The 15,093-nt window shown below is 45.1% G+C and overlaps 5 protein-coding genes across 5 annotated transcripts; 3 read left to right on the forward strand and 2 right to left on the reverse strand.

Annotated features, from left to right (window-relative positions):
- Nucleotides 1-132: 132 nt before the first annotated feature.
- On the reverse strand, nt 133-1,052 carry L203_100774 (uncharacterized protein; the record flags this gene model as incomplete). The annotated part of the gene is made up of 2 exons (XM_066210228.1): nt 133-747; nt 804-1,052. 2 exons carry the CDS (start codon nt 1,050-1,052, stop codon nt 133-135), a joined length of 864 nt encoding a protein of 287 aa, XP_066066325.1.
- A 187-nt stretch (nt 1,053-1,239) lies between these two features.
- On the forward strand, nt 1,240-2,764 carry L203_100775 (uncharacterized protein; the record flags this gene model as incomplete). The annotated part of the gene is made up of 9 exons (XM_066210229.1): nt 1,240-1,303; nt 1,356-1,627; nt 1,680-1,817; nt 1,870-1,956; nt 2,021-2,117; nt 2,168-2,238; nt 2,296-2,523; nt 2,573-2,602; nt 2,657-2,764. 9 exons carry the CDS (start codon nt 1,240-1,242, stop codon nt 2,762-2,764), a joined length of 1,095 nt encoding a protein of 364 aa, XP_066066326.1.
- Nucleotides 2,765-3,640: 876 nt separating this feature from the next.
- On the forward strand, nt 3,641-5,809 carry L203_100776 (uncharacterized protein; the record flags this gene model as incomplete). Its single annotated transcript, XM_066210230.1, has 4 exons — nt 3,641-4,470; nt 4,516-5,488; nt 5,625-5,701; nt 5,752-5,809. The coding sequence occupies 4 exons, from the start codon at nt 3,641-3,643 to the stop codon at nt 5,807-5,809; spliced, it is 1,938 nt and encodes a 645-aa protein (XP_066066327.1).
- A 688-nt stretch (nt 5,810-6,497) lies between these two features.
- L203_100777 (uncharacterized protein) lies at nt 6,498-7,868 on the forward strand (the record flags this gene model as incomplete). Its single annotated transcript, XM_066210231.1, has 11 exons — nt 6,498-6,532; nt 6,582-6,598; nt 6,656-6,899; nt 6,954-7,000; nt 7,049-7,054; nt 7,114-7,149; nt 7,199-7,260; nt 7,326-7,560; nt 7,619-7,625; nt 7,688-7,755; nt 7,813-7,868. The coding sequence occupies 11 exons, from the start codon at nt 6,498-6,500 to the stop codon at nt 7,866-7,868; spliced, it is 813 nt and encodes a 270-aa protein (XP_066066328.1).
- Nucleotides 7,869-8,311: 443 nt separating this feature from the next.
- Nucleotides 8,312-14,711, reverse strand: L203_100778 (uncharacterized protein; the record flags this gene model as incomplete). Its single annotated transcript, XM_066210232.1, has 8 exons — nt 8,312-8,340; nt 8,392-8,428; nt 8,488-8,747; nt 8,797-10,354; nt 10,401-13,274; nt 13,389-13,598; nt 13,644-14,183; nt 14,265-14,711. The coding sequence occupies 8 exons, from the start codon at nt 14,709-14,711 to the stop codon at nt 8,312-8,314; spliced, it is 5,955 nt and encodes a 1,984-aa protein (XP_066066329.1).
- Between the last annotated feature and the right edge of the window lie 382 nt (nt 14,712-15,093).

A 15,093-nucleotide genomic window follows, 5' to 3' on the forward strand; every position in this document is an offset into this window, starting at 1 on the left:
ACGTACATTCCACATTGTATATGGCTTTGAACAGGGCTATTATTTAGCTTCTTTCTTTCACATATGCATTCATAATGTTGTATGGTATCATCATGCTGGGTATCTATAATCAGTCACGCCATTGTCACAATTTTAAGAAATCTCCTCGAATTGGTCTGAATCACTTAGGCTATCGCTACTCTTGTCTTTGGATATGGCATTGGCGCCCGATGGTGGAACTGAGTCCATGACAACTATAGGAGCAGGTGCAGGAGCAGTATTAGACTCTTGTGGCACCTCCACAATTTCAAAGTTCCTATCTTCATTGTCTACTTCCATATCATCCATATTCTCTCCTTCATCTGGTCGTTGTCGTGTAGGTTCTGTCGGAGGAATTATCAATGAGTTGATCTCAAACCCTGGTGATGATGGCTTGCTCTCTTGCTCTTGCCCGGTTACATGTTTATGCTCCTCTTTCTTATCGGCCGTTTCATCTTTAATTTCTCTGTCTTCTTTGCCTTTCCGACCCAACTCCATAATTATCTTTTCAACATTTTCCCTTTTCGTCGTGATCTCTTCGGCCACGGCATGTCTTTCTCTATCTCGTGCTTGTACTTGCCCAACTCGATCAGACAACAGCAACAAGAGCTTGAGCTCATGCGCCATATCTCGGATGTTCAACGCAGACCGTATCAGAGAATTTGTGCGAACTGGAAGGCGTAGACCTAAAGTTGAAGCTGTCAATGAATTCGACTGCGATTCCGATATCTACCAACAGGTTGTCATTAGAACGAAACATGGATTGCTTGTCACGGTAAACACACATCTGCAAGCTGAACCAACTCTTTCAATCCATCAACGCAACCCTTGATATCTCTGTCAATTCTTTCATTCCACCTGTCGTGCTCCTTTTCAAGTAGTCTTGTTGCTTTTTCTTCTATTATGAGTTTCTCTTCGCCTTCGGCCGTGGCAAACGCAGCTGTAGATGAACTTTGGTGGGGGCGCCGTCGACCCAACGTTGCAGAAGGGAGAGACGAAGGACGAAGGGAGTCTGTACGAAAAGGCTGAGACATGAAGGAAAGCAATTAATGCCAAGTGATGAAAAGATGATGAAAAGAGGAAATGATAGAATAGAAAAAGATTATGGAAATTAAAAAAAAGACTTTTGACGCGTGGTGGAGGTTGTCCACTACAAATTAATTCTTATCTCTTTTCTTTCTTAATCTCAGTTTGCGTTAAACAAATTTGACCTGATATGTTATGCTTCTCAAACGATTAGCAGGGTCATTACCTCCGGAACTGGCTTCAACTATCCCAGAGCTAGGTATCTTTTACTTTGGTATCTCTTTTCTCGACACTACTGATATCATCTACAGAGTCGGTAGGCATTAAAACCACAGAATCCATCATCTTCACCCATCCCCAAACCATACTCTCGTTATCATCTTTGACAGCATCGCAGGTTGAAGCTCTAGTATATTTATGTATTGAATCAAGCGCGACAAGATGTGCCATAGCAGACGAGTTACCGCAACAGTTGCAAGGACCTTGGCAAGGCTGGGGTATTAGAGGTTTAGATGAGCTGTTGGATGCGTGGAATGGGGTAGGTATTGTGGAAATTGCTGGCCCAAGAAAAGTCGGAAAATCTGTCAGTGGTCAATGCTTTGTTGTTGTCTTGGGAGAAGTTTATGAAAAGATAGCTTCTGGCTCTGCACGCAGCTTTGAAAATTCTTGTGCAAGACAAAGACGCAAAGTGTATGTGGATGGATACGGAGGGAACGTTTTCGCCAGAGAGGGCTGAAAAGATCTTGACAAATTGGGGCTGGAAAACCGAGGAGGTGCATCCATCTTTTACTGATGAAGCAGCTGAAAACTGAAACCAGGGTATAGGAAAGAATAAGCGTGTTGAACAGGGTGATTGTGACACCTTGTTTCAAGCTGGAAGGTGTATATGAAGTTCTTCAAACTATCAAAGAGGTACGTTTAGTTTTATTGAATGGAATATGTCTAGGTTGTCATGCTGAGGGCCGTTTTCTTATAGCCTGCACAAGGATTAGACGTTGGGAAAACAAAAGTCCTGATCATTGATAATATATATATTCACTTTAGAGATCTTTTAACCAATGTTTCAGCCCAAGGTAAGCAAGGTATCTTCACCGAGCGGTACGGTAACTTGTATCCAACACAGGACATGCTGAGCTTGTCGCCTTGATGGAGGAAGTTGAAGAGATCACCTACAGTCAGAGCATGGTATCAATGGTAAACCAGATTCTACTCGGTTTTAGTAAAGGACACAGCATTGAAACAAACGTGCAGATCATCAACTCGTCCGTGATTTCCCAGCCGACCAATTCGCTTTCCCATTTCAACTCGGTCAACATAAAACCCGCTCTCGGTTCTTCTTTCACCTACCTCGTCGACGTTACCCTTCTTATCCAAGAGACCGGAAAGGTTTTCGGTATCATGGACGAGGAAGAACGGGAGAGGATTAGGAAATTGCCAGGGCTGAGAGGTTTTGTGGAGGTTATCAAGAGCCGTGTCTCAGTGAGTCTAAGCTCTGCTCCCAAGCAAAGAACCTATTGACCGTTCACAGCCCACCGGACTCTGGACTGTCTTTGAAACGGTAAGCCATATCGTCCTCAGCGAAACACGTGGCTCACAAAACAAATGCATGCAGGATGGTACGCTACTGTACCATGTCGTCCCACCTCCCATGATATCCCAACAGCCCAGAGGCTCTCCTCAATCTGTCATCGGCCCTCTGAAGCAAACCATGATCCCATAGGTTTTCTTTCCTATTATATCTTCCATCTACCCTTATCGGACCGAGATGCGGTGCCCCACAAAAGTTCTCTATCACCCTAACCCAAATACAGTCAAAAAGACGAGGAGATGCTTGCTTATAGAACACCAGAGAGACAAGCATGTATGAGGAATAGCTCACTATCCAATGCATTTATGCTCAAGTATAACGGTTATTTCCAGTCGTCTTTTGTATGGTGGTTATCTCGGCGTTCCTGATTTTAAAGAAGACCCAGCTGGAATTCATTTTCCGCTTTCATTTTACAACTTGTGTTTTGCAATCTCTATTTCTGTTTTCTTCTTTTATCTATCCATAAACCAGCCACTTTATAAGCAACAATCGCTCCAGCGGTGAGCATATCTTGCCTTCTGGATAGTGGTAGAGGACACTTGTCACCCACGCACTGCTGACTGTCTCGTTGATACTACTACAGCGACGAAGAAAAAGGTAAGCTAGTATCTGCAGCCAACACTGAGAGATTTCCATGTATGGGATACGCTGTATATGCGCGACTATCAATATGCTCTTGTGTAGACCTGCCTTGCCAGCAAGTCGACTAACCATGAGGTATAGTCGTTTGCCACTCCTGTTGGAGAGCTGTGGTACGACGGCGTATAGATTAACCGGTGGATGCTCTGGCTGATATTGGAGTGCTGTTGCCTCCAATTAGGAAAGCAAGTATACCATTGACTGACCTGGTGACTGTTGCCTTTGGCTTTCATTGCTAAAGTCGTATTCCTCCATTGTCGTTCCTTCCTTGATATTCAACATCTTGTCCTTTATAAATCTCGGAACGCTGACGTCTTCTGTAGTCTTTGTCCAAGTGAGAACGCAATCAACTCAAATTAATAGGGCAAGATGTCTGCGATAGACACCTCTGCACCGGTCACGACCGAATCATTGTTCCCATCGCCTGTTTCTATCTCTGATGATGAATACTCGATTCTCTCCGAGTCTTCTTGGATGGAGATTGAGACGTCTTCTGCCGGGCCGTCTGCGTTTGGCGGTCTCAGCGATGATTCAATCTCTGGTGAGCATGGCCTTGACCATGATTCTAGGAGCGATGTCTCGACCTCGAGTTTCGAGGGGTCAATTGACGACCGGGAGCAGCTTGAGAATAACCTCAATTACAACAACGAGGACAATGATGAGACGCCCTCATTATCATTGATAGGAGGTCCCCGCGATTTTTCAAGCTCAAAACTTGACCCGTCTCAGATGGGTTCTTCTGTGGATACCATTCACCAGAATTTTAACTCAAATTCGTCTTCTCAAGTGCAACTTATCTACCCTGACCCTGGCTTTTCCTTTTCTGCTTCCACGGTACTACCTACGGTTCAATCATTCTCTGGGCCAAAGCGATCTCGATCTAGAGCTGAAACACATTTTGAAAATGACAAGACTGGCTCAACTGCTCTACATCGAGTTCGGTCTTCTACCTTTGTCAAAGATAAAAGTGGGGACAAATCATGTAAGCTTTGGGCTCCAGACGCGCCTTGTGTGGGAGAATATAAGCGCCTTGAGAGTATAGAGAGTATCCAGCAATGGAGTGATGTTCAAACTGATATACCAAAGGTTGGCGTTGCGAAGCAGGTTGACAAGGATCTCAAGCAAGCAGTTGTTGGTGAATCGCAAGGAAGAAATGACAATCGAGTTTCTGCCAATGGCCAACATCTGACCTCTAGGTGGCAAGTCTTTCCATCCTAATTTATGTTCCATCTTACACCTTTTAGGTCCTCTTTTGCTCGTTGGAGCCTCATTTCTGCTCTTTTGCTGGCTATGATCGGCACCTACGGACCGTCTGTCTATTCTGTCACTAAAGCATCTACTCGCATCACCCAGTCCTACCTGGAAGCTAAAGCTTCAATATGGGAACATCGGCTTGTATCTCCTTTCCTTGCTTCCTCTGTTTCAGAGCCTCCAAAGAAGTTCGTTCCCGTCACCTCAGGTAGTGAGTACCAACTCATCAAACATGCTCTGTCCGCGTTCTCTACCGTCCACATCAAAGCTTTCTCAGCACCCCATGCTCATACCACCGCTCCCACCAAACGAAAGGAGCCGGTTCGTGAAATGCATGGTCGACACACTCATCAGTCAATAGTGCGCTCTGTGTCCTTGAAGGAAGAAAGTTCCCTCTCCATTGTTGTTTCCTCAAAAGCCCTTATACCTAGAGCCAAAAAGTGGACTCATAACTTGATAAACTCAAAGCCGATTCCTCGCGTTGAGTCTTCACTTGTCGCCCAAAGGTTAGATCCTTACAACAAAGAATCTAAGCGCATCCATGACCTTTCGGCCTATCTCTTCGCCAATTTGCCACCTAGATTCTTGCAATTCTATACTACCGCAAAGTACTTCGCCCTAACAAATTTCAGGACGTTGTCGCATGCGTTGAGCGAGGAGTTTGATGAACTGTTTGCTGCCTTGAAGTATGTGATCAAAGCCACCCAGAACACTTCTTCTCTTGTTCTTTTGCATGCCACCAGAGGAGCTCAAAATCTTCGGAATACTCTTCTACCGCTCCTTCAATCTCGCTATATCTTGAATCTCGCATCAACGGAATCTTCCATTGAGGCAGAGGCAAACTTGCTCAATCGGCGCTTTGGCAATTCTCTCCGTGAAATAGCCAAAATGTTCAAAACCCAAACGTCTGGTTTCAAGGAAACAACTACGAACTCACTACGAAAAGCAAAGAAAGGCCTGAAACGCGTCATTAAACAGACCAAAGATCTGCATTCCCGAGACAAAATGACTGAGAGCAGTGGCATACAGCCCAGACCTTTCTCTGAGCGAGGGCTTTTTGGGAAGCAAAGATTGTTTATAAAGGCTAATCAGGAGGACACAGTGCACAAGAGGACCAAAAGAAGCTACAAGTGGAAACAAGAGAATGATCGGAGATGATGCCAGCCTTTCTTGTTACCAGTAAGTCATGTCTATTGATCAAGAGGAATCAAATCGCTGATACAGACCAGGCGGTCTTCCACCTGGTCTGATCCTTTGGATGGCTTTCTATCCCTTTTGGATTTTTAGTGCACACTGTTTTTTTCTTCTTTTCATCTGTGATTATTTCAACTCAAACCTTCCAATGGCATTTTTCCTCAGTTGTAATTTCTACGATAACCAAGCTTGCCACATGTATCCTCACGCCAAGGAGATCGTCACTTGTTGGGCATTCATTCTCATTTGCTATATTCAATGTTTGTGATACGATAGATTTATGCTTGTTGATATGCAATTTTGTTAACGAATCTGCTGTGAAGTCGGTCATCGGCGACCTCCGCCTAAAGATACGGATGAAGGCATCGGGTGTGCCACACTGCGTTTTGTTAATGACAACTATGTGAATAGTATGAATGAATGGCGTCCCAATACAGCAAATGTAGCACTGGTCGATACATGGAAATAAAGTATCTTAAGAAAAGATAGATTGTGATATTCCTCTTTATATATCCTCTGCTACTGCTCAGAGAACGCTTGTGAATAGTATAGTGGACAGAACCAGACCTGCAACGAGCTATACAAGGCAGCGGGGGTCGCCGCCGCGCCTCCATAAGCGGGGTATAGGGCGAGGCACTTACAACGGGTCCAATAACCGAAAAGGACATTTATAAATCCTTTATCTTTTGACTTCTCTATAATTCGTGTTCAACTTCTATTTTGAGCTGAAGGATATATAAAAGGGAGAGACAGTATATCCAGCTCAAGAAACATAGCCACAATGCCATCTTCAAAGCCTCTCTTCAACACTACTCGGTCAGTCTCTTTTATATACTTATGGATAGATGAACTCATTGTGACATAGACTTGCGGGCAAGACCGGTAAATTTTGGTATTAGAAGCGTCTATGGGCTCTAGCTAACTACTATACAATAACAGCCATCGTCACAGGTGCTTCTGGCGGTATTGGAGCTGCCGCCGCCCTCCTGTTTGCTCGTGCTGGCTGCAACGTGATTCTCTTAGCTCGCCGTCAAGACGCTCTCAAAACCGTGGCTCAACAGTGTCGGGAAGAAGGTGCTGAAGGTATCAGGGTGCTGCCAAAGACACTTGATGTCAACGATAGAAACGCGGTGGATGCTCTCGTACCATCTTTGAAGAAGGAGGGGTTTGAAACGTTTGATGTGTCTGTCCTGTTTTGCGTTGGCCGGCTTTGGACAGGATGCTGATGGTGGATCAGTCTGGTCAACAACGCAGGCGGTGCTATTGGGAAAGAAAATGTTGGAGGCGAGTGGTGTTAGCCTGATTATTCTCAAACTGACTTGATAATTGTAGATATATGTTGGTCCATCGCAATCTACATTCAGATTCAATTATATACATCTACTGATGACGCGAAGCTCTCTCTGACATTGACACCATGGTTTCTACCAATCGTAAGTCCAGAGCAGCACATGTCCTGGTCTTGAAGATGAATTCTTTCAGTCATCTCCCTGGTGCAAATCACCCAACTGTTCTTAATCGAGATGAAGAAAGCCGACTCTGGTGTACGTCCTTGTTGAGAAACGGATTTGCTTCAAGTGTCTTGCCAATGCTTACTTTGACCGCATAGCACATCATCAATATTGGCTCCATTGCGGGCCATGAACCCTATGTGGGCGGCGCCATCTACTGTGCCGTCAAGCACGCTGTTCGAGCATTTACGACTTCCCTCATGAAAGAGGTCGTCGCCACAGGTGTACGGGTTACAGAGGTTGCTCCAGGCTTTGTTGAGACAAACTTTGCTGTTACCAGATTTAGAGGTGACAAGGAGGCTGCAAAACGAGTTTACGAAGGGATGCAACCTTGTAAGTTTTGCTTTCAATAAGCTGGCCAGTGATAAACCATGAATGACTCGGCTTGTAGTGCTTGCGTGAGTCGAAAGTCATTCCAGTTTGCATGAGTATTAACACAAAGATATCTAATTTTTCATAGCGAGGACATTGCTGAAGAAATTCTCTGGTGTGCTCTCCGACCTCCTCATGTTCAAATCGTTGAGTTACGTGGGTGTCTAACAACTTGATTACTCTTAGTGTTTACAAACCTGACGCCCATGTTAGTGGTCTTTCCAACAGCCCAGGCCGGAGCTACAATCATTGCTAGGAAGAAAACATAGACTTGGAATGCAATCATTAGGCGGGGCGTTCTAATGGACTTGCCCAAGTCATCGTGTACATGATGTATATTGAACCATGATGAGGCACAAAGAGAGCACAATTATGCATCAACTTTTCACGATCTAATATACATTCCCCCTTCCACGAAGACCCAGAATAGAACTTTCGCTTGAACGTTCGTAACTTTCTTGTGATGCATTTCCTATCCCATCGTTGATACTAACGGTTGGTGTTCCGCCGGTATAGCAAAAATGGGCTACAGATGTGTAAAAGAGAAAACTGTATGTACTCAAAACCAAGACCCATGATAACTTTTTCACTTGCTGGCTTTTTCAGAGAAGGGTTCTACTAATAGGACAAACATTGTTAAAGACGAAAATTGTTAACCGATAAGAGAAAATGAAGATAAATGTGGGGACTGAATGGTGTATACGCAAAGTCCCTAAGTGAAGGTATTGAACACTAGATGATCTAGATTGATAAGCTCGTACTTGGCAAAAGATATTCATTTAAAGCACTTACCCGTTGTTTGCAGATATACTACTTTTACTGTGACTCCCTTTCAGCAGCAGCTGACTGTCTGACTTGTCCAAAGAGTCTGTATATTTCATCGTGTACCCTGATAAATGGCTGTTTCCAGAAACCATACAATTCGTTGTCGAGTAGCTCAATAAAAGCAACGAGTAAACCCCAAGGATGGGGGCGCTTGACAATGGTACGTTCAAGAAGAATACGAGCAATCCGCTCAGGAACAGCGGAAGACACGTCATCTTGGGTGCTGGCTCTGAATAGAAACAGCATGAAATGAATGAAGAAAAGGGTATGAGCCGAAGGGTATCTCAATTGATCGGCAATAACATTGAGCATGTAGTATGAGCCTGGACAATAAATTAGCAAGAGACATAGACAAGACAAAGATATATTTACCCTCTGCGTCGAAGGCATGTGCCAGATTCACCAGGATTGCAACCTCCGGTTCCTTTGCGTTGAACTCAGCGATACCAGTTTGCTGATACCCCCTGGCAACTGCGGTGGTACCGAGATAGAATATTGAGGCATGTAATAAAGTATGGTTCCAGGTGATCACGGTATTATTTCCAGGTCCCATGCTCTTTACAGCAATTCTGTTCTTAAGCTCCGTAACAATCGCAGAGAGTGCCGGGACGCCAGTCCTAACGTATTGATCAATTGCAGCTTTGACATTGCCATCAGCAAGGGCACCGATGTAATCAGATCGAACAGTAGGGAATCGCTGCATCTCAGGGACGAGTTGATCAAGTCGCTTGTAACAATCAGGAAGTGGAGCTTCAGATTGGGGGAAAGCAGCGAGAACGACATTTCGCATCTGAGTGCAATGGGGTGGAATGACTGTTGATAGTGTGTGATAAAATTCAACCAGAAATTCGGGAAAGTCATGGAGGAGAAGCATAAGAATACGAAGAGTTGCTTTGAAAATGGACCGTGAAGATGGAGTCATCTCATCAGATTGAAGAAATGGCGCAAGGAAGCGAAGCAACCACATGACACATCGATGATACTCTGGCCAACCTTCGTCTCTCTGGCTTTGAAGGAGCTTTGGCATAAACAGACGGTGAGAGATAATAGATATCCAACCAAAAGCAAAGCGAGGAGCATAAGTAGGCTGAGTGATGCCGAGATTATTGGCAAGGTGCTTTAAACAGCCAAGATAAGTCTCAGGAAGGCTGTATTCAATCGTCGATAGCTCGCTCAGCATGCTAGTGAAAAATCTTGCCCAAGGTCGTTGATTGAAAGCATCGCCCATAGCAAGCTGCCTTTGTACAAGAGAGTAGGACATAATGGTGATGATTTTATTGTAATAATATACAGCTCTGCCAACACTGCTGCTAGTACCGTTCTTGTCGCCATAGTTTTTCACAATAAGAACGATTAGTTTAGCTAGAGCATCAACTCCGTAAAACTTCGAAGGTTCTTCAGGATTGAGCTTAGCAGTGTCGAGATCAACAGCCGTGTAGATGGCGGTCCTATAAAAGGCCGAGGAAACGTCTTCACCACTTAGTATCCCTTCTTTCTGCAGATAAGTAACATAGGGTACGAAGGAAACCTCAGGGTTTTTGCTACCGCTGAAGACTCTGACCCACTCTAAGAAGTAATGGGCCAGTCTTTCCTGGAGCTTGCCGTCAATAACAGTCTTGGACTGGTCACCGTCAACGGAAGCCGAGGGTTCTCGGGGGCCGCGAAGTTCGTCCAGTAACGCGTCCACAAGAGGAGTTGCGTGGCTGGTTTCTTGAGCCTTCAGCAGAGATGCCAAGCTATGAGAAAAGGCTTGCCGGGGAAGCCATGCCTGATCAGAGACGGAGCATTGACGAATGAGCTGGGTGATAAAATCGAGAACCTCAGGTGGGTAAGAACGAAGGGCAATATGAGACAAGGCAATGTCAAGCTCTTGCACACCAATAGATTGAGCTCGTAGAAGAGTAACAGTAACGGAAACATTAAGCTTCCTCTATTGACTTGTCAGCTGACTCTCGTGTAGCATGCAAAACACTGACCACATCCTCAGCGTAGATCAACCACTGCTTCACTTCCCTGTTGACTTTGGCTGATAGATCACACAGCTGCTGCAATAAATAAACATAGACTTCTCGTCCAAGTTGAGTAGTGGATCTGTATAGTAACTGAACAACCTTTTGAGCAATCGCCAAGGTAGTGTTTTCTCTATGGACAGACTGGTTGGCAACGATGATGGTAGCCTTGATGAGACCACGAAGCTCATGTTCAGCCGGAAGTGCAGTAATGCTTGATGCAGGAGTTTGGATAATAGCTTTCTGAATCTCCGCCGCAAGCTCATGGAATCTATCAATACTAATCTGAGGTGAAATAGTATGAGGAGAAGCAGTAGCTTCCACTCCACTTCCTATAACATCTTGAGAAAAGACATGACGTGGGGAAGGAACAGCCTTCATCTCAAGGGTGTCATTGATGACAAGATTCTGGTAATTAGCTGCAAGATAATCACCGTTGGCGGTATTGGCAGGGTGAGTTGACATAACTCTTGCAGGCTCGCCAAAGTCTTCATACACCCGGAACTGTTGAGCAGTTAGACCGCCTGGTCTAAGCTTCAGGGGATCCGGAAGAGCAGAATGTGAAATGGCTACACCGAAGGACGCACCGTCCCAAAAGGGGACCGCCGACCTCGAATTTTGGTGAGCTTTTCTAGCCGCATACTGAGGAGCTAGATTGACATCAATATCTTTAGCAGCCTTCTCCATTGCGGCCTTCTTTAAAACTGAACACGCGACATCCAAGTTCTGGTTGACCACACCTGCTATCATCGCATCCGGCATAGTATCATCGGTATAGCCATTTTGTTCAAGCATTGACTTAACATTGGCAATCATACTAGAACGCAGAGGCTCCTTGCAAGTAACCAAAGCCAAACTGCCCGCAAGGTTTTGAACCATCATGTGCGCAGCTTGCCTCATTCTGAGAGCATCTGGTTCGGTACCGAAATCCTTTTGGATGAGATCACGCGACGAAATGCCGGCAATCGTCACAGATCGCTCAATGACAGGGGTAATGATATCACGTACAGCTCTGTCAATTGAATGATGCACAATACGCTTGAGCGTAGGAGCCGTGAATATCGGGTAATCTTGATTGAAAACAAGATACTCAGGAAGTTGAGCAATAAGCTCATCTACCCTACGAGCCAGTTGATCTTGAGCGGCTTGAACAGCTGCTTCAGTCTGCAATTGCTGGATTCGAGCATATGCCTCATTGCCGGGCAAATCTGTCATTCGTTGGGCACCATTCATCATCTCCGAAGTAGCACGTTGAAGCTCCAAATCGAGCCTATCAGCAACTTCAGATTGAGGAAGTGGAGGAGGAACGTGCATTCGAAGAAGATTAGAGGGCTCAAATGAAGCAAGCTCCACACCCAGCTTGCTGAAAAGGACTTCAATTTCGAATTTCATGTTTAACCGAAGTTCGCCAAAGTGGTAAAACTCTGCCAACAATCTCAAGATAGCTGTAAGCCATGGATTGGGGGGGTGAAAGACGGCCGAGTCCTTGCATGAGGCAACTAAATTGCACACGAAGGGAATGGCCACAATCAGTCGCTTAGTGTCATAGCCTTGAATCAAAAGATCCTTTACCGATAGTTCCTTCATTCTGACTGGCTTATTTTGTGCTAGTGTGATTCGACCCAACCACATGGCCATGGTTTTAAGTATCGCACGTTCTGATGCCGAATTGATGGTTGCCTCGGAATTCAGTAGCTCCCTTGCCTTTCGATAAGTCTCCCAAAGAATGTGTCGATCAAGGAGAGGTGAGTTGAGCTTTTGAAGCAACTGCATATAAATCTCATGTCGGTTTTGTTCAAGACTGACTCGAACATCGATGAAATAGTGGGCAAACCAACGAGAGTGCCGGTTCTCAAATACCTCAAGTAGAGCCTTGGCCTTTTCCTCATAATTAGTTGGAGCAATCTGATTGACATGGAACATGATAGTGTCCTTTCTACCAGTTTCAGGTTCTTGAAATTCGTCATCTCCTTCTTCAATCAAGACAGGCAGTTTAAGCGCAGGGAATGCTAATTTGACGCCTCCTTGAAGGTCAAGCTCTTCCCTCTCAATAAGAGCTTGCTGAATATCATTGATGAGCACTGGATGAGACTCATGTAATGCAGGAATTTCGAGAAGAGATCTACAAAGGCCCGGAAAATCAACAAGCGAGTTACGTAGCACGCTAAGAGCGTTGATACCAAATTGATAAAGCGGTTCATGGGGAGAAGTCTTGCAAGCATCCAAGACATATCGGGTAGCCACAAATGCTGGGGTATCCTTGATCAATCGATAATCAATAATAGCTCCAAACAAGATGCCAGTCATTGTCAATTCTTTTATTGGGTACGATTTAACAAATTTGTATTCGTCAAAGAGCGAATGCAGCGCATGAGCAAAGATATCTCGATCTTTGGACTCATTCGACTTTTGACACTTCTTGAGCTCGTCAACAACGGCGTCTAACTTGAGCTGACCGGCATACATCCGCTGATATAGGTCATCAACCTTGTCAACGACTTCTTTGGAAAATTTGGCTTCAGCAAAACCCTGTTCTTGTTTGCTGTTGGGTCGGAGATTCAGAAGACGGGGGTGAAGAATGAGAATGTCGGTACGAAGGTTTTTGAAACGGGCAATGTTTTCGCGAGATAGATCGGGCGCGTTGCGGACGACTCGGATGAAAATAGAGTATACAGTGGGACCAAGAGTATAGAGTAAAGGAGAATTCTCAGACTGTGGCTGGTGTTGATGCTCAAATTCAAGACGGATTTTGTGCTCCACAAAGTCGAAAATGGCTTCAAGAAACTCTTCGCCTTTGATTTCAATCCCATCCGCCAGCCATTTTTCTAAGTTGAGCACTTCCTTGTTTGATGCTAGTGTGGCAACATCAAGCACAAAGTGAACATTGTCTTCGACAGCGAGGATTTTTCCGAGGATCTAACGAAATAAGCCTGTGTTTAAGAATTTTTTACTCACCTTTAATTCTGCCCCAATCTCAAAGATTCGTCCCAGATTGTTCTCATCTTCCCCATAGAATTCCAACAAAACAGACATGAGATTATTCGGGTTAATTTCCCACATCATATGAAACACCAAAGCGGAGGAAGTTATATCTGTTGGCTTTGTAGAGAGGTACATTGCCAATAAACGGGTTTGCTGAATCACTACCGGCGAAGGAAGGGGTTTCTGAGAAGTGTGAGTTTTGAGTTGATCGGATTAGAAATGACTTACAGCAAGTTTTTCCATTGCGATTAGGATCAACTCGGGTGCAAGTTTTGCTGCTTTTTCTAATATCTCAGTTGCTCGCCTTCCAATATCTGCCCTTTCCTCTCGCTCTCTTTCTGATCGATGATCCATTTCTGCCAATGCGCATGCATGTACTAAAACTTGCACCAACCCCAGAGTATTCCACAAACCTGCGCCTTGCAGATCTCTTGCCTGCTGGCGGGCCTGTTTGCTCCATACTTGTTCAGATGTCGGCGTATCAACAATACGAGCATAAGAAGAGGGTGGAGGAGCATCGGTCATGGTGAAGATTGGCATCGCATCAGGAGGGAGATTTGTGAGATGATTTAAAACAGAGAGCAGAGAAGAAATATTCTCCCAGATGGGTGAATCAAGATTTGCTGGCAACAAGCCCGCCATGGGTGGCACCGGGACTTGAGACGGAAGACAAATAAGAGATACCAGAAGGGGTATCGACGAAGGGTATGCTGCCGGAGTCATCGGAACATCAAACGATCTAACGACATCAGGCCATGAGATACCGTCCTAAAGGAAGGTCATCGTCAGTTTTCAAGTTTCGTTTATCTGAATCCAAGTCAAAACCTAAGAAACGAAAGAAGAACTCACGATGGCTGACATTCCTTTGATTATCCCATGTAGATCCACGGCACGTCCCAGAGACAAACCATCACATAGACCGCGCATAACACAGCACGTCTCCTCCGTAATCTTTTGTCGTGTTTCCTCAGGAGAGCCCTCAAACAACCACGGCGACCACCATCGCCTTACCAATCCTTCAATAGTACTTTCATCTTGGGTCAAATTCTCTCCCAGCTCAAACAACACATCCTCCAATGGTATACTTCCTGATGATCGCGGTGGTCCACCGGGCTGCAAAGCTTGCAAAGATTGTAAGAGGTTGAGTGCAGGAGAATGGGATGCAGGCGCAGACGCGGTTACACCTACACTGAAGCCAGGAGGGGGTCCAGATCTAGGAAGGCTGACTCCTCCTAGTCCTGGAGGTGGACCTGTCCTGGTGACCCCGCCTCCCAGTCCGGGAGGAGGGATCGACATGGGCTTTTGATGATTCAGAGGAGAAGGGAAAAGATGAGGGAAAAGATGAGCTGGGAGGATGTGCCGCGTTTGTCCTTTACAGATTCATCCCACCTGCTAGATGGGCTCCGCTTAAGGACAGAAAAGCTGATAAATACGACGAGGGAGAGGCCAGTGGTGAGCGTCAAAGTCGAAGAAAGATATGACTGTGGAGAGTCAACGTAGATAATAGAATTGGGAAATAAAAATGGGTTACGTGTAATGGTCAGCAAAATCGCAAAGCAAGTCAATGCTGGAAATCACCACTTTCGGAGTTATGGTAAAATGCCGGTCACCACATTGAATGATTCTATAGTGGCACTTGAGATCATATTATGCATAGACTGTTGTGCATGGTGATGCT

This window comes from Cryptococcus depauperatus, chromosome 1 (assembly GCF_001720195.1).
Source record: "Cryptococcus depauperatus CBS 7841 chromosome 1, complete sequence".
Classification (NCBI taxonomy): domain Eukaryota; kingdom Fungi; phylum Basidiomycota; class Tremellomycetes; order Tremellales; family Cryptococcaceae; genus Cryptococcus; species Cryptococcus depauperatus.